This window comes from Esox lucius, chromosome 1, assembly GCF_011004845.1.
Source record: "Esox lucius isolate fEsoLuc1 chromosome 1, fEsoLuc1.pri, whole genome shotgun sequence".
NCBI classification, from domain to species: Eukaryota; Metazoa; Chordata; class Actinopteri; order Esociformes; family Esocidae; genus Esox; species Esox lucius.
The window spans coordinates 33,523,076-33,541,319 of record NC_047569.1 but is presented as its reverse complement, the minus strand read 5'-3'; the positions used below and the strand labels follow the sequence as shown (position 1 = coordinate 33,541,319).

At 43.6% G+C, this 18,244-nt stretch overlaps 2 protein-coding genes across 5 annotated transcripts; both read right to left on the bottom strand.

Moving 5' to 3' along the window:
* Positions 1 to 6,281: 6,281 nt before the first annotated feature.
* mrpl28 (mitochondrial ribosomal protein L28) lies at positions 6,282 to 8,718 on the bottom strand. 4 transcript variants are annotated; one of them, XM_013133737.3, is made up of 6 exons: positions 8,345 to 8,718; positions 7,665 to 7,983; positions 7,406 to 7,558; positions 7,107 to 7,241; positions 6,821 to 6,910; positions 6,282 to 6,666 (listed from the first exon to the last, which is right to left on the bottom strand). In XM_013133737.3, the coding sequence occupies exons 2-6, from the start codon at positions 7,950 to 7,952 to the stop codon at positions 6,571 to 6,573; spliced, it is 762 nt and encodes a 253-aa protein (XP_012989191.2). In that variant the 5' UTR covers positions 7,953 to 7,983; positions 8,345 to 8,718; the 3' UTR covers positions 6,282 to 6,570. The 4 variants fall into 4 exon arrangements, with proteins under 4 accessions (XP_012989191.2, XP_019901501.2, XP_019901487.2 ...); XM_020045942.2 differs by having other exon boundaries at positions 6,821 to 6,907; XM_020045928.2 differs by having other exon boundaries at positions 7,665 to 7,979.
* A 2,764-nt stretch (positions 8,719 to 11,482) lies between these two features.
* Positions 11,483 to 16,139, bottom strand: LOC105012464 (zinc transporter 10). The gene is made up of 5 exons (XM_013133498.4): positions 16,058 to 16,139; positions 14,590 to 15,390; positions 13,648 to 14,004; positions 12,868 to 13,336; positions 11,483 to 12,692 (listed from the first exon to the last, which is right to left on the bottom strand). Exons 2-5 carry the CDS (start codon positions 15,383 to 15,385, stop codon positions 12,377 to 12,379), a joined length of 1,938 nt encoding a protein of 645 aa, XP_012988952.3. The 5' UTR covers positions 15,386 to 15,390; positions 16,058 to 16,139; the 3' UTR covers positions 11,483 to 12,376.
* Between the last annotated feature and the right edge of the window lie 2,105 nt (positions 16,140 to 18,244).

The following is an 18,244-nucleotide window of genomic DNA, read 5'->3' as shown; positions in this document are numbered from 1 at the left end:
ATCGTTCTTACTTCGTGTGGGGCATAAATAACTTTGGTCTTCTTCCAGGCCGTTTCATCAGCTCTTCAGTGGATTAAAAGGTCACTATTATTGCTTTTATAGTGGATAGGAGTGTTTTCAGGCATGTAGCTATTTTGTCTATAGCCATTGCCTAAATCATGAAAGTCAACCACCTCATGTCTCATTTGTGTGTTCTCTGACAGAACTGGTCAAAAATGGACATTTAATCTCAATGAAAGTTTTCTCAGTTTGAAAGGAAGCTCAAGCTGATAAACAATGAAGACAATGAACGAAACCCTCTGGGAACTTAGAGTCTCAGAGAGAATCAAAAGCCAGTGTCTTTCTCCCCACCGGCCGGTCGCTGTGTTCAAGGCTTGGTGACATTCAATGCAGTCCTATTTTTAACTAAAAGCTTTCTTTCCCGTCGTGGTCCATCCCACCCATTCACATTCCAAAGGCCTCTTTAACGAAAACCATGTGATTTCACCATGATTTTTAACCCTATCAGCATCTTATAGTAAATGACATGACTGCTTGTTCCCAGAACAGACAGGCATATTGCTAGATGATCAGTACTGCATAATGATGACTCACTGCATCAGCAGTGACTCCCCAAGACAGCCTATGAGTAGCACTGCTTAAAATGGTTGTTTTTGTAAATCAATTCAGTCAAATCCGCATTGCAGTAGCTCTTTTTTATGTGGTTAATATCACCGTTAACATATGACTGGTTTGAATGAATAGCGTCTTTATTATTTTTTATGAACAGTGAATATTTGTTGAATATCCAAGTTAAAAGTTGTCCCTGTGCTTTTCCCATGGACTGAGGCCAAGTCCAAGCTCCTGTGTTACTGCGTTTACTGCATTTTGCTGTTGATCAACACTGGAAATAGCATGGCGTAAGCCACAGGGAAACTCCGCTCTGGTCTTTGACCAGTTTCAAAGGTTTCATGTTACAGTCTGTGGTACACAGTCACCTAACTGCTTCTCAGATATGATAGATCGATACCCTGACATATTCCTAATAGACTGGGCTGTTCTAAATGTAATACCTAGGTATAATCAGAACACTGACATTAATGGGGGGTTTTCTACACATTTTATGGTCCCACTGTACAAACCTTTACTCTGGGATGCTGAAGAAAATATTCCCATGAAGTAATACAGAGGAGTAGTAATAAGAATGCATTACAAAGCATTTCCACGAACCTCCCCATAGATATGTTGAGCAGGGCTACATACCAATGCCCTGAGCTAAGAGTTGTACCTCCTCATTCTAGAGATGTTTGCTGCTTCCCAGTAAGTGTCTATATACTTTAATCGAAAGGTTAACATTACGCACCCAAACATTTGGTTTAGGGACACAGTCACATCACAGCATGTCACGCAGTTATTTGTTGACATTTGAGAATTTTGCTACTTATGCACTTAATCTACTTCCCCAGTTTCAGAAGAACTTGCGGGTACCATTTTTGTTTATAAAGGAAGTTTGGGTTTTGTATTTTGGTCCTATAATCTGTAGCACAATATCTGTTCCCACAGACATTTAATCATTGCACCAAGGCTAGTAAGCCAATAGACAGTTGCCACTTTCATCTAACTATACACAGAGACACTGACACAAAATCTCCTCTACACTCCTCTCGTGTTCCAAAACATAACATACAGTATATATGTAAGAAAGTTTTTTGACATATTTTATGTATGTATAAAAATTACCACTTAGAGCAGCTATGAGGAGAAGACTCAGGACTGATACGCATAGATCAGTATGACTTGGCAGTTTTGGCTGTAATTTATCTTAGAGGACTTCTCTACTGCCACCTAGTGGGTTCAACATATACAGTGGTTGCAGCTCTAATTAAAGTTCTTGAACATATTATTGCGTAAATGTGTACTATTCTGCACTTTCTAGCAGATGTTATTATTTGGAGTTGATACACAGAGGTTTTTTCTGGGGAGCCAGGGGAATCCTGACTTGGTTGGCTGACTGATCTCTTTGTGGAAAAAAATATGCAGCACCTATCTTCTTTTAGCTGCTAATGTGGTCACTGGCTAAACCACAATGGTTCTACTAAGATGTAAAAGTATCACAACACAATAGTGATGTGATTGTAAAAGTTTTCAACCTCCAATATTCATAGCCTCTTTGAATCCATACAATTTTGATCAATTTTAAAGAATTATGTTGTCTTAAGTTTAGTGTTTGAGTTTAATCCAGAACAGGTTTACAAAGTGACAATATAACCTTTTTACTCTCAGATAATGCTTTATTAACCAAGCAGCAAAAGGGCCCTATTAACCTCAGAACTCATTAAATAAAGCGATCTATTAATCCCAGAACTCACCTTAAATAAAGATGCTCTAATAATCCCAGAACCCACATTAAATAAAGAGCTCTGTTAATCTCAGAACATTAAATAAAGAGCTCTGTAAATCTCAGAACATGAAAAAAAGGCACTTAAAACATAAACAGGCATACTAATGCTTGTCTGTCCACAGAAGCTTAGAACTCTATTAACTGGCCCCGCCCACCAGCTTTCCTATAACATAATGGAAACGTATGCACACGATTATGAAAGGAAACAAGCACTAAACTCTTACATATCAAGTCTGAATTGGGAAAGCTAACTGCCGCCAGGAGAAACATCAGTGTTTCGGGCCTCCAGGTCTACCTCGGAATAGTCCATATGAAGTCTGGCCTGCTGAATTGCTGACTGCGCAGAAGCAACTGCCTCCTTTCGTTCCTTTACAGCAGACATCGATGGATAGAGAAATGCTTACTTAAAAATGAAACTAAGAGATTTTTTTTTTTGCACCACATTATCTTCCCTCCGATTTTAGAGAGGTTCAGTACACAACTGTGTCCTCGCCTCATCACAACTCCTCAACAGTTTTTTGGACCATCACTCTCTTTCATAGGAAGACAACTGAAGTGTTGACACGACACACATGTCAAGGGTGCAAATGGACATTGGGCTCTGGTCCCAGACGGGGAGGAGTATGTGAGCAAGGAGCCGGGAGCGACCACCAATCGACCGCAGTTCTGCTCAACCATAATTGAGCTTACAGGCACCTGGCCGACCAGAAGGAGTTGCTGGTGCACAACGAGACGAGGCAGGCCTCGCTGACATCTGCCTGTCTATGTGGAGCAGCGCAAAGCCCAATTACACACAGGCCCCCAGGGCATTTTAGATCTTCCGCAATGACTGGAACTGTTCTACCCCATGTCATTGCAAAATCTATATAGCGAGACAGCTCAGCAGAACCTGTCTCACAACAGCAATGTTACAGCTTAGTGGTTGGTAGTTGGGTGCACAAGACCAGTAGAAGATGTTGTGGAAGATGATTGGTTGGTAGTTGGGTGCACAAGACCAGTAGAAGATGTAATGGAAGATGATTGGTTGGTAGTTGGGTGCACAAGACCAGCAGAAGATGTTGTGGAAGATGGTTGGTTGGTAGCTGGGTGCACAAGACCAGCAGAAGATGTTGTGGAAGATGATTGGTTGGTAGTTGGGTGCACAAGACCAGCAGAAGATGTTGTGGAAGATGGTTGGTTGGTAGCTGGGTGCACAAGACCAGCAGAAGATGTTGTGGAAGATGATTGGTTGGTAGTTGGGTGCACATGACCAGTAGAAGATGTTGTGTAAAATGATTGGTTGGTAGTTGTGTGCACAAGACCAGTAGAACATGTTGTGGAAGATGATTGGTTGGTAGATTAGGCAAATGCCTGTCTTGCTCCCCAGTTAATCTAGACAAGGTTTGATTGACTGTTCCATCTGACTTGGGATGAAAATGTATGCAATCCACTGGATCTTGTCTTATCTGCTTAGTTTTTTCTCCTGTGCTTTTAAGTTTGCGTACTGTACATTCCCAACTCAGACTTGCAACCAGTCTAATGGGATGAGGACAGGATTTCAAAACTTTATAAGGACTGGTTGACAGTTCGGTATCATCATACATTACTTCAGGGGTAATTCCAGGACCTGCCATGTAACATTTCCTGTCCTAATAAGGTGAGGCTGAACCTGTCAACAGATAGTTGTTAGACACCCCTTTGTTGCTTAGGTTACCACACCCACGGGAGTCCCCCAACCAGCAGGGATTCCCCGCCCTAGATGTGTAGTAACCACACACCATTTGATAACGGAAACAGTTACAGCTGTCATGTGCAGTCCGCTGGAGGCGTCAACTTAGTCACACATTAACCACATTGTTTACAAGAGAGCCAAGCTGTGTGTCTGGTCTTTCTGTTATACCTGCGAGTTAAAGGGTGAGTGTTGCTAAGAACATGTAGAATGGCCATTTGTACTTGCATTTGCCCTCACTGCACATCTATACATCCCACTTGTAACATACATTGTACTTTATGCTTGAATATTTTCTTCCCTCTTCTATTTGCACTTCTGGTGTTGAGGGCTAAGTGGTGTTAAGGGCTTAGTGGGGATAAGGGTTAAGTGGTGTTGCAGTAGATTTAAAGGGTGACTGGTGTTAAGAGGTGACTGGTGTTGAGGAGTGACTGATGTTAAGAGGTGACTGGTGTTAAGAGGTGACTGGTGTTAAGAGGTGACTGGTGTTTAGGGGTGACTGATGTTAAGAGGTGACTGGTGTTAAGAGGTGACTGGTGTTTAGGGGCTATTGGTGTTAAGGGGCGATTGGTGTTAAGGGGTGACTGGTGTTAAGGGGTGACTGGTGTTGAGGGGATATTGGTGTTAAGGGGTAACTGGTGTTAAGATTAACAATCTGGCCTGATATTCTATGACTGCCCTGCTCTGTGGTGACGGATTCTTTAAAAACATTGGCAAACGATAGAAAAGGTACATTGCATTAGTCATATTACTGTATGTTTCATTTCCTGTTCTGAATCGTCCCAGTTCCATTGAAAAACATCACCAGATCATTATGCTCCCAACACCATGCTTCACTGTAGGCTTGGTACTGGCTAGATGACAAGCACTGCTTGGCATTCAGGCAAGAGTTCAATATTGATTTCATCAGACCAGAAAATATTGTTCCTCGCGGTCTAAGAATCCTTAAGGTTCCTTCTGGCAAACTGCAAGTGGGCTGTCATTTGCCTTTTACTGAAGAGTGGCTTCCTCCTGGCCACTCTACCATAATGACCTGAATGGTGGAGTGCTGCAGAGATGGATTTCCTTCTGGGAGGTTCTTCCATCTCCACACAGGGACTCTGTGGGTTCCTGGCTACCTCCCTGACCAAAACCCTATTCCTCTGATTGCTCAGTTTGGTTGGGCGGCCAGCCCAAAACGACTGTTGTTGATTTCAAACATCATCCACTTCAGAATGATGAAGGCCACTGTGTTCTTGGGGCCCTTCAACGCTACAAAAAAATTTTGGTACCCTTCCCCAGATCTGGGCCTCACCACAATCCTGTCTCAATGCTCCAGGGACAAGACCTTAGACTTTGTGGCTTGGTTTTTTTGCACTGACACACAATCAACAGTGGAACCTTATATAGACAGGTGTGTGCCTTGCCAAGTCATGTCCAGTCAATTGAATTGACCCCAGGTAGAAAACCTCAAGGATGATGAATGGAAATAGGATGCAGCTGAGCTCAAAAAGAGTCATCGCGAAGGGTCTAAACGTAAATGTGATACTTCTGTTTTTCATTTTTAAATTTGCAAATAAATAATGTTTTTGCTTTTTCATTATCAGGTATTGTGTGTGTAGATTGATAAGGAAAAGTATATTCAACACATTTCAGAATAAGGGTATAACATAAAATGTGTAAAAGGGGTTAAAATAATTCCTGAAAGCACTGCATGCTATTGATTTGGTGTCTTGAGAATTAAAAAAATATAACATCAAATAAAATGTCCTCGTCCTCAGTTATTGTGTTGCCAAGGGCTTACCCTTGCAAAAATGTAATTAATATTATGAAAGAGCATAGCTCTTGGCATATGTTTTGAAAATCTCAATCTCTTTTTGATAAAACATATAGAAATACAACACATGACCTGCATGTGACTAAGAAAATAGAACAAAATGAATGTGTTGACTAGGGCTGGGGCTTGAGTGCTAATGACAGAAATACTCCAGTTTTCAAATTAAGTTAAAATGACCCACTTGGCCTTTCTAGTTTTTACCTCTAATTTGCTAATGCATGTTGTTTTGACAACCTGTTGTTTATAATTAGCGTTATGTTAAAAACACTTTCCTTCTAGCAGACTGCATAAATCACCACCACTGAGATCAGGCAAAAAGAGACACAGTCCAGTAAAACCACAAGAACAATATTAAGTCATTGAGAATAAAACCAGAATAAAAAAGATAATATTTTATTAGTCGGACAAAGAAAATGGCAAAGATCAATGTAGATCTCACATCCGGGTGGGAGAATATCACATGGTCACAACCTGAATTTGAACATAGAAATAGGAATATTCAAAATGATCTTCCCCCAAGACCTTTCTATTCACTCCATTTTTATGGATTTAAATGTGTCCTGCTGGAAAAATATGACCTGAATAAATAAGGTGTATTGTATTGGTACCAAGTGGCCACCAGATGAAACTGTACACAGGTGACCTCAGTGCTCCCCAGACAGTGTCTTATTTCTTCTCCACTAGTTGTGGCTCAGAGAGTTTCTGCACGGCCAGCTCCTTGACCAGCTTCTCCACACAGCTCTTGAACAGGGGCTCTGGTTCCTGCGACACAATGTAACATTTTTGTCAGAGAAAATAAATCAGCAGAACGGATATAATCTACAATGTCAATAATGTTATCAACATTGACTGTCCATCTTCAACCGGATCAGGTCATTACTGAGTGACACCATGTGACTAAAATGAAGGCAGTTACCTTGTGTTCCAGCTGTCTCTGTTTCTCCACAGCCTCCTCTAGACTCAGGCCCACCCACTCAGCCTCTTCTGCAGGGATCTCAAACTGCTGCTGAGACCAAGGGAAAACAAGTGACCACAGAACGACAGGGAGAGACAGGAAAGATGTCATTAGATCTTCATTATAAACTATTTTTGTAGCACTGACAGCAAGTGTTTTCCACTTGCATCTTAAACAAAGCACAAGACCAAAGGTTGATCAGGAGTTAGAGGTCAAGACGTTATAACCTAAAACACAACTCACCCACCTTGTACTTGGCGTAGATCTTCTCCCTCTTGGCAGGGTCTTCTGGGTAGAGCTGGGTGTCTTTAAATGCCAGCCGTAGGAGCATGGCCCGCTTCAGGTCCATCCCCAGCTTGGAGTTTAGGTCTTCTTTCGGTGTCTGGAGAGAACAGTGTTAAAAAGAGATATTACATAGCGTCACATTCAGAGAAGAATCAACAAGTCTCATGCCATGGAATGAGTAACCCCGCGTTAAGGGTTAAGCGGCATCTGTTCAATATGTACAGACTCGACACCCGACAACAAACTAGAGGCTCTTGTCACCTTCAGGATGTAGAAGTCAAAACCGTAGGCAGCGTCAATCAGATTGAGCGTGCGAGCTGTGACAGTGATGGTGAACCTGTGATCGAGGATCTCACTGTACAGCTCTCTGACGAACAGTTGTGGCTTCCAGACCTTCTTCAGCCTGTTGGACATCTGAGAAAAGTGACAGCGTTAAGTCACACAGTTGGACGTGCGCGTGGATATCAGGGAAACAAATACTGATTGTGTCTCTCAACTCCCTACGCTACATACAACTTACCTTGTCGTTGCTGGCATATCTGAAACCGGATATCCACCCCTCACCTCCCCATAGGCCATCGTGGGACTCTGGGGGGTAGTAGATGGGGATTGGGACGTCTTGGACCCGCTCCTTGTGCCCTGTTTTGGGGTTTGCCCTGAACTTTACTCCAAGGGGCTTCCAGTGGACTGGCGTGGGCGGCCTGGTTTGCTCCAGGGATCGAAGGTAATGCTGGGGGAGGCGGCTGTAGATTCCCTGCTTCAGTTTCAGTGCTTCCCAGATCTTAGGGGGGTACTTGTGGAGAGGCATGGTTACTGGACTTGTTTTGACACCCGCCTAGGTAGATAAACAAATCAAAATTTCAAAAAACGTGAGTATTTTTTAAGATGCGTTTCTTTAGAATTCCTTCATACGTTAGCAGTCCATTGCACATAATGTGTTAAACTATGTACCAGGCAATCTAGGTAGAAAAGCTTCATCAGTATAAAATATTAAATAGTCTGTGTAGATAGCCAGCCACTTTAGATATAAACAACAGTAGTAGCCAGCTAGCTGCAATAGATATATATTGCTGTTAACTTGTCTCGGTTAGCATACAACAACGTTGGGCTCACTAGCAGAATAAGACAGGCATGATGAGGAAGTTATTTATAATTCCTAAATTTTGCAAAACACACATTTTAGATGAAAATGCATCTCACCTTTGATTTGGAAATGCACTTATTTATCCCCACGTTACTTCGTAATCAAGGACATGGAGACGTTTCCGGAAAGTATGGAGACGCCCACTCAAACAAGATCATTGATTGGTTAAGAAAGAGTAGGATGATGTGGTGACTGGTTGGTTGAACTTGTCAGTCATGATGTACTTCCGCTCTGCACTGCAGCCACTACGCAAAGTTGTCATATTATCATGAACACCAAAATGCATTTTAAGACCTATTACTACACTTACTCAGCTACGGATAGGGAAACGTATCTTCGAATAAAAGCAGGAGAGAGAGTGACGAACACAAACCTTCCGGCATGCAACAGACACTATACGACTTAGACTAATTCCAATGCCTATCTTGAGTGTATCAAGCAACATACGCCCGAAAGGTGGAATTGAACCACTCTGCCGCTAAGCAGCTACAGGTTTGAAGCCTGCACCCCGGACCACCGAGGCTCATCCGGGCATTTACAAGTGACCTTCCAGTGGCATTTTATACCTAGCAGGGTATACAACTATTTCACTTAGGGTTACAAAATATTGAACGTAAATGCGACATTATCACTTAATCAAATTAACGTAAGCATTTCTGACACTCACAATGAGAAGTGTTTCCGTTTCGTTATACGAAAGGAAACACTGAAATTAAACTCGGTTTGTTGTTGGGGGAGGGATATGGGAAATCATGCAAATGCCTCAGATTCCATTGGCTAGCTGGTAATAAAAGACGTGGAGTTGTTTATGTCTGTGTTAGGTATAATATAACATTGTATATAATTGTCAAGTCACTAAAATAAAAAAGTCAGATGCCAGTAAAATGTATCGTCATTGGACGCACTTGTAGATAAGTGGAGATGTGCATGTATACTCTCCCCATACAGCTTTTGACCGTGAGTAAACTGTATGCATTACCGGGTGAATGATTGGGATCACATTTCTCCCTTACCAAATTAATGAAGTCTAATTTCTGCTAATTTTTCACAACGTTCTTGTGTTATGGCAGCAAATTCCAGCAGCATCCGGATGGAGAGTCGAAAATCTCTCCAAGCCTCTTTGCTTCTTATCACATAGTTAACTCTAGTACTCGCCAGCACCAAGTTGCAGCCATCCAACCGACCACGAGGAGTCTCTAGAGCATGACCGAGCCTGACCAGTCAACAAAATTTCCTGTTATAGTGCACTAGGGGTAATAATTAGCCCTGCTTACTCGTAGCTGCTTTTAAAGCTGTTCCTACCACATAGTTGCTCTTATTGCTAATATGTTTGAGCTGTGCATATATCATGTGCTGTCTTCAATTGGTTCGTCATAATAAACAAGCATTATTTATTGCAGAAAAAATTGAAGTATGGCCAAAAAACCTATGTTTTTATTAAAGGATTCCAGTGATTCCATCTATCGAGTGATGCCATCATCAGTCTTTTTGCCGATATGACTGAACAATAATTTTTTAATAATAGGCTGCATGTTGATCCAAACATAATAAAACCAAAAAGGGAATATCAAACGGCCATGGTAAACATTTGTAAGAAATCCATTAAAAGTATGTTGTATCAGAAACAGAAGAAAAAAATACCACTGAGTTTTTTCTCAAAGGTTTACCCGGGAACACATCAAAAGCCGACATGACAAACCGTACTGGGGTTTGGGAAGTCTATGGGGGATTATTACAGTAGCCAGACATGTAAATTCGCAAGATCAATTTAGTGCGGTGACTTTCGCTAGCTGTCTTCGGCACAGATCTGAAGAAACATGACTACGAGCGAGAATTTACGATGCCTGCACAGTTTCGGCAAGGAACAGAATATGACACAAATATTGAGAGATCAAAGTCCAACATTCGGGAAATACAGTAAACACACGCCCGAAAGGTGGAATTGAACCACTCTGCCGCTAAGCAGCTACAGGTTTGAAGCCTGCACCTCGGACCACCGAAGATCATCCGGGCAGTGATGTGGGATCTTCCGATGACTATTTATACCTAATAGGGAAGACAATCGTTTCAGTTACGGTTACAAAATATTTATGCTCAACATGACATTACTTTTTCATTAAATTAATGTACGCTTTTTTGACGTTGACAAAGCAAAGTGTTTTAGCTTCGTTAAGAATACAACACATAAATAAAACTCAGTTTGTTGTTGGGGAGGGCTATGCGAAATAATGCAAAATTGCTAAGATTCTATTGGCTGGCTGATAACGAAAGACGTATCGTTGTTTGTGTGTGTATCAGGTGAAATGTTACGTGGTATATGGTTGTCACGCAACTCAAATATAAATATCATGTTTGATTTAGGAGATGACAGAAAAAAAGCTGATCTGGTTATGGCAAAATATAGCAAGTTTTTTGGGATGTCTCCATATATATTAATATACCAGTGCCCCCAGTTTGTTCAAGGATTAGCAGACCCTGTTGCACAATTTTATGCATGTTTTAAATGTCACAAACAATTTTGCACTAACTGTAGAACCTGGACTATTGTAGTAGGCTATTCATTTTTGTGTGTCTAATCTTGGAGGATGAAGACATTTCATACATGTACACAATTAAAGAAAGTAGAATGTCTTTGGTTAAAATGATTTAATTCAAGCACCTTTGGTGAAGATGTAGACACAATTGTATAAAATCCATATGATAATCTCAGGAGCCCACGGGACATGTTCACATGCAGTATAAAATATGTTTAATGTCATATGTAACATTACACACATTCAATGTACACACCACGTGAATGAAAAATAAAACAGCAATATGGAACAATGGCAGTGAAAGAATTTCCATAGTTGTCATTACATTATTGGATTTGTCACTTTTCTGAAAATGTACTTTATCTTTGGTTAGGCAAAGCACCGAAGAAACAACATACACACACACACACACACACACACACAAACACACACACACACACACACACACACACACACACACACACACACACACACACACACACACACACACACACACACACACACACACACACACACAAAGTTTGCATGGCTATCCTCATGGGGACCAGAAAATAGAAATTGCATGCTCCCTTGCCCTAATCTTAACCCTAACCCTAACCTTAACCTCAATAAAGTAACATTTGTGCCTAAACTTTACCTAGATGTAACCATAACCCTAAACTAACAACACCTGGACCTTAAAGAAACATCAATTCCAACTCTAAAATCAATTGTAAGTTTGACCCTTAACCTAAAACCTGAGCCGGACATTGACTTTTGCCTCATTGGGACCGGCAAAAGGTGAAATCTTTTCTGTTTCTACTATATTTATTTATTTTTGTCTTTATTGGTAGGAGACAGTGGGGAAGTAACAGTGTGCTGGCATTGCCGTGGGCCAGCCTATGCTACTGCGCTGACTGTACGCCATATGCCAGCGTCTTTGACCACTTGACCAACCCAGAGCACAGTCATGGATTAAATTCAACACACCGCACCTGGGGTTCGTTCAGTGTCAACTGAAGAAACATTTTAAATTGGTACCCCGCAGCTTGGCATGAACATGAATGCCTACACCTGTCCTAACCGAACCCCTTTAACCTTACCTTAACAATGACCCCAATTGTAGCTTTTGCCCTAAACCTAAACCCAGAAGACAACAATTGCCTTTTTGCTCAAGAGGACGAGCAAAATGTTATTCTGAGGTAAAATGTTCTGTGTTTTACTGTCTTTAAAGGGTTTTTTGGTTCCAATCAGGATAGTAAAACCTGTACACACAACCACACACATACAAACACACATGCTCTCTTCACCTGAGAACCTGATTTTTACAGATTACACTATCTAGCTCGCTAAAATTAACCTCTATAACATAATGGCAAAAGCTTTTCAGAGTAGTTCTGACACCACTCTAATGTGTTATCCCGAGATTTTATCTTTCAGTAACTGCCCAAAGTGGTACACTCCCATTCACTCCTCCGTGTATTACATGAGTGCACACAAAGGGATGCTGGCGAGGAGAGGAGTCCACACTACATTACTGAGATTCACCCTGTAGAAAAACACATCCCAGTTTCCTCACAGGAAGGTGTTCTCTATGATCAGCACGTGGGGCTCCTCCTCTGTGTCCCCAGCAGGGGGTGCCAGTGGCTCTCTGGGCACCTCCTCCGGAGGAGTGCAGCACATCTTCCCAGCACAGCCCTTCCCACAGGCCAGGCTACAGGACAGATGTGGGGCCAGCCCGGGGACCTCTCTACTGATGACGCCGGGGTCGCTGTTGTCCGGCTGGCTGTCGGTGGTGGGAGAGGAGAGGAGGAACTCCGGCTGGACGGTACAGCAGCTCACACCCACGCTGTGCAGCACATTGGTGACCCCCGACATCAGGTCGCCACACCTGTGAAGGGGTGGGGGTGGGGGGGGGGTGGGGGTGGGGGGGGGCATGGATACTAAAGGTGACTCTACCTACCTCCCACATTCCAGCACCAGGATCTCAGCTACCTCGACTTGCATCGCGGTGAACTGACAGGAACATAATGCCCCCCCCCCCTCCCCCCACGGCCTTTGTCTACCTGTGTGTCTGCAGCTCGGCTGCGTGGCAGTGGACATGCACCGACGCGACCAGGAGGCTCTCCGTGAGACGCCACACGTGGAGGTCGTGCACCCCCCGCACCCCAGGCACACCGGCGATCCGCCGGCCCAGATCGGACACACAGACCTGGGGCGGACTGGCCTGGAGGAGCAGCAGGCCGTAGCGATGCACCTGGGGAAGGGCGGTGGCCAGAAGCACCGCCACGGCCACCACGGTGAAGCCAGGGTCCAGGTAGACGAAGGGGCCACAGGCCCCGGAGCCACGTGCGCAGTCTGGGCCGAGGAGTAGCAGGGCTAGCCCGCTGGTGAGGGCCAGCACGGAGCCCAGCAGTGCCTGAGTGAGGACTACAAGGGACGGGAGACAGGCAGGAAGTTGGACCCTGGGTCTGGAGGCCCCTGTGGGCGTTTGTGGATGCAGGGTGGAAGGCGTTGGGAGCTCCGTCTGGTTATCTGAGGAGGAGACGGGGTAAGACAAGAAGGAAGAAAGGAAGGAAGGGCCAGATCAATCCTGCTGATGATTTGCTGTCAAATTCTACATTAGGACAGATGAGAATCTTCACCGTCGAACCCACATGTAGACATTTTGACATTTTTCTTGTTAAACAACAGTTAAATTAATGTAATTTTTTTCATTGTAAGATTTGGTGTCAAAGTCGAGGGACAGAATTTACCACTGCAACTAAAGAATGACCCAATGACTAATCTAATGAAATTCCAAAATGTAGAACAAAGGTCAAAGAGAGGAAGAAGCTGCCTCTAACCTCTGTGTCCCATGCAGCCACTATACTTTGACCCCTCAGTGTGGGGGTCCTTGGGATGCGGAAAACGTTTTGGCGTCTCTGACGTTCCGTGTTCCGAGTGCGGTGTGCATGAGTCAACAGGGACAATGTGTTCTCCACAGCAAGGCGGTGAAAGGGAAGTGGTGCCCGTGGACAGTCGGGCTGTCTGGGTTCGAAGCTGAGGCTCCCTGCCAGAGTTCAGAACACTGGAGGTCCCAGGGTTACAGAGGACGAGGGTTCCTTCTTGGAAGGCACCTCTCAGGCGTGCAGGGAGGACGCTGCCATTGTCCTTCTCTCCCCCCACTGCTGGGCCCTCGTCGGTCAGGACCTTGGCTTTGACTGTGTTGTGTTGGAGAGAAGGAGTGACAAACAAACAACAGATGGAATGTTCATTGTTGATATGCTAGTGAGCCTACGACACCAACGTGGAGCTTGTGCACGATTCCCTCCCAGAAGGACATGAACATCCATACATCTCTCACCCCTTCCTCTTCCACACATCTCTCACCCCTTCCTCTTCCACACATCTCTCACCCCTTCCTCGTCCACACATCTCTCACCCCGTCCTCTACCACTCATCTCTCACCCCTTCCTCTACCACACATCTCTCACCCCTTCCTCTACCACACATCTCTCACCCCTTCCTCGTCCACACATCTCTCACCCCGTCCTCTTCCACACATCTCTCACCCCTTCCTCGTCCACACATCTCTCACCCTGTCCTCTACCACACATCTCTCACCCCTTCCTCTTCCACACATCTCTCACCCCGTCCTCTTCCACACATCTCTCACCCCGTCCTCTTCCACACATCTCTCACCCCTTCCTCGTCCACACATCTCTCACCCCTTCCTCTACCACACATCTCTCACCCCTTCCTCTACCACACATCTCTCACCCCTTCCTCATCCACACATCTCTCACCCCTTCCTCTACCACACATGTCAACGCTCTCCAGCCCCTGCCCGCCTGCGCCGGTCTTGGAGCCCAGCAGGCTGGCACAGCGGAACCCCAGCACCAGCAGGTTGTGAAGCAGACTGACGACCGCCATTGTGGTGGCCAGCCGGGGGTGCTGTATGGGATGGGGCTGCAGAATGTGACTGAGGATCTCCAGGGAGACCGAGACACACAGGGCGGCCAGCAGGAGTGCGGAGAACAAGGCGCCCACAGGATGGGTCCGGGCCTTACTGTAGGAGAGCCCACACAGGGAGGTTGGAGGGGTGACTCCTGGTGGGAGAGGGGTGGTCGGTACAGGCAGGGTGGCCTGGGGACCAAAGGTGTGGTGGTTGGAATCTGAGGGGCCGTCATGGATGGTTGGTGGGGTGAGGGATTTGGAGGGACCCTGGGAAGAGGTGGTGCGGACTGGAGTTGAGAGGGGAGGGGAAGGACAGGGTGTTGAGTTGGAAAAGACGGAGGAGATACGGGAGGTGTCCGGGATTCCGGGGGAAGACTGGACAGGCGACTGTGAGGAGATGGAGGCGATGGGGTAACAGAAAGGTGACACGGGTTGTTGTTTCGAGGGCCTCCTGCCCAGGGTGTTTTGAGGAAGAGGAAGAGCCATGTGTATGAGGATGAAAAGGGTGTGGAAGCCATCCACCATGATGATGAGGGAGTTACAGAGGCGGCTGACAACTATCTCACACAACAAGAGCAGGAAGGTTAAGACCAGCATGCATCTGTGCAGGAAGCTGCCACGGAGTAGCCCTAACCGGCTCGCCATCAGACCTATCAGAAGATACAGGCATATTTGGAAATTAACAATGCCAATATTGAAAAAGGGAGACAGACACAAACACAAAAAGTAAACATTTAGTATGTTCATTAAGCAGCCATTAAATTGCAAGTTACACAATCACTCTATAGGGGTCTGTAAAAGCCAGGACTTTATAAGATAAGCAAACAATCTGCACTGAAAAAAGAAACCCAGCAGGACAATCCTGTAACCTTGAGTTCTATCAGACCAGTGCTGTATACAGACAGACTTCATTCACAGTGTTTCTGGGGTTTTAGCACATCAGCTGCTCGGTGGAAAGTATTGTGTGGCAGAAGGACAAATTCAAATGACTAATAGTCTAGGCAATATTCTAAAAAGAAGTACACATGTATATGTTTCACAGCATAACACACACACTACATTATCATATTAATGTACCGCACATGCTCATACTGAAATGCATTAATAAAAACCTGACGCAGTAAAGTACTGGCAGCCTCAGGATAAAATCTGTGGTACTCCATAGGCTATAATAAGATATTTTAACCAGTGATGTGATCTGAAATCACCACAGTGAAATCTACCTAATCCCTGAAAAGCATAAAGCCAAATGGATTGCCAGTTTGCCACCATAACTTTTAAAGGGTGTAAATGAAAATGTCAAGTGAGTTTCTTTACCTTAAATTAGCAGTCCACCACAAGTGTCGAATCACCGGTAGCTGGCAGAGAGATATTTGCGCATTTGCACTTCTGAGAGACGCACTGTTCTGTAGTAAGCTGTTCTCACTCTCTTTCTCTCTCCCCCCTCTCCCACCACCCCCCCCCCCCCACACTGCAGACCAAACTCACAGGTTCTAATCGCTGTCATGTGAGGGGATTCACTGTCCTCTTCTACATTATTTAAGCATGTCTCATGTCCCATTGTGTGGTGAGAGTCAAGAAGAAAGACCACACATCCATTTTATCCTTTACTACTCTCACATCAAGAGGTGACGGTCAGTGAAATGAATTTAAACCTGTGTCCAAGGATTGTGTACCAAACTGCTAACCTATACAAAGGTTAATTAAACAGTAATTCTGCATTCTAAATCCGAGAGAAAGTTCATTTCATCATAAAAATGAACTTGCTAATAAGTCATAATGAACCATGTAAGACAATTTGTCATGTTTTTGCTATGGAATTTCCCTCTATTCTGATCAAGACTTGTTTCTAAGTGGATTACAGCAGTTTCATACACGTGAGAACATCATGCTCTCGAAGACATGGGAGAAGAATTGTGGCCACCCAAATGGCATTCCTTTACTGCTGAGTTTCCAAATGTTAATGATCATATGCATGGAGCTGTGATCAGAAGTATTGACACCCTTTTACTAAAATGTTTTTATTATACTCCATTTTATCAAGGATATTTTTTTTAAATGTATTTCTCTGGTTTGCAGTGGCATAACACCAAAACATTTTACAAAACACAAATAATTAAATAAATATATATATTTCTCCCCGCAAAGAAAACATTGAATGGCCTGAATAATATTATTGGCACATTCTCAAAGTAACATTAGATAAAAATAGAACGTAACTGAAGAAACATCAATAATCAGAACAAATGCCAAGTGAAAAAATAGAAATATATAATACAAATAACATATATTTACTATGGCATAAGACAGTTTTGTGGTTTGTCAGACACATCCCCTAATTTTGTGGCAGAACGCAACCCTGTGTGCTGCCATTAAACACCTGTCTGTCCTCCAACAGAAGGTTATAGTCTCAGTAGAGAGGTTAATGGTTTCAAATGTTGGGAAATTACCCAGACTAATTGTTATTATATTTTATAAAAACTGTTCCCCTCTGACTCAGGTTCTCCTATGGTTGTTACACAATCTTTCCTCTACAGCCATATTTTCTTGTGTCTTCCCTTTTCAATGGCAAGGTTTTTCTCGCTGAGTCTGCACCTTGCTAATTTTTGTTTTTACTGTGTTGATCAGTAACCTTGGTCAGATAGTTTGCCATGGTCTACTCTTGGTTTAGGGCCAGATAGCACTGCATTTTACTTTGGGTTTATGGTTCCCAATGGGTAATGTAGTGTTCCTTACATTGTTTTGTATATTTGATTGATTCTGATTGATTGGATGTTGCTCTCCTGAGGCTTCAGGGTGTTGGTAAAACAGACTTGTGAACTCAGCCCTGGGACGAGTCAAATGAAGAGACTCTTATCGTTGCTCAACTCTTGGTATTGCCGAGCTTTAGAATGATATGAGCGGGTTGCTGTGTTTTATATGTTTCCAAAACTGAATTGCTCTTTTATGAATTTTTATTATTAGTTGATATTTGCTTAATTCTGCTCTGCATGTATTGGTTGTTGTTTTGCACTGGATGTATGGGAGAATCTGCACGCAGGATTTTAATGGGGTGTTTGTCCCACTGAGTAAAAGATTGATTTGCATTTAACTCCTCAACTCTGTGTGCTAGAGTGCAATTTGTTCAAATACATGTTTCATATATTTTAGCTTAATTGTAATAGGGATTTCAGTCTTCAATTGTTTTTAATGGTGAAGAACATCTTGTGCTTTGACTCTTAGTTCGTTCACTGCCTCAGTTAGTTGTCCAGCTTAGCTTATTTTTAAATTAATTTTTAGTCCTGCAGTACTCTGTTTTCGACCAGTTGTAAACTTTAAGTTTAATTCCCTGAGATATTTTGGTCTGACACTACCGCTCTAGCAGGTCCAGGTCTGGCTAAATTTGCTGTAGCAGATCAAGTTCTGGCAGAACTAACAGGTCCAGGCTCTGCTCTGGGCTGTGAACACATGCAGGATATTTTTTGGTCAAAATGTCTTTACTCTCCACATGTGTTCAATAAGAGT

Excerpts from the sequence above, each read along its gene's own strand:
- LOC105012464 (XM_013133498.4), bottom strand. The coding sequence starts at position 15,385 with ATGGCGAGCCGGTTAGGGCTACTCCGTGGCAGCTTCCTGCACAGATGC. Across the intron at positions 13,337-13,647 it reads TGGCTGCATGGGACACAGAG|ATAACCAGACGGAGCTCCCA; the intron begins GTTAGAGGCAGC and ends TCTCCTCCTCAG. Across the intron at positions 12,693-12,867 it reads GCCGAGCTGCAGACACACAG|GTGTGGCGACCTGATGTCGG; the intron begins GTAGACAAAGGC and ends ACCCCTTCACAG.
- mrpl28 (XM_013133737.3), bottom strand. The coding sequence starts at position 7,952 with ATGCCTCTCCACAAGTACCCCCCTAAGATCTGGGAAGCACTGAAACTG. Across the intron at positions 7,242-7,405 it reads TTGACTTCTACATCCTGAAG|ACACCGAAAGAAGACCTAAA; the intron begins GTGACAAGAGCC and ends TGTTCTCTCCAG. Across the intron at positions 6,667-6,820 it reads AGAGACAGCTGGAACACAAG|GAACCAGAGCCCCTGTTCAA; the intron begins GTAACTGCCTTC and ends ATTGTGTCGCAG.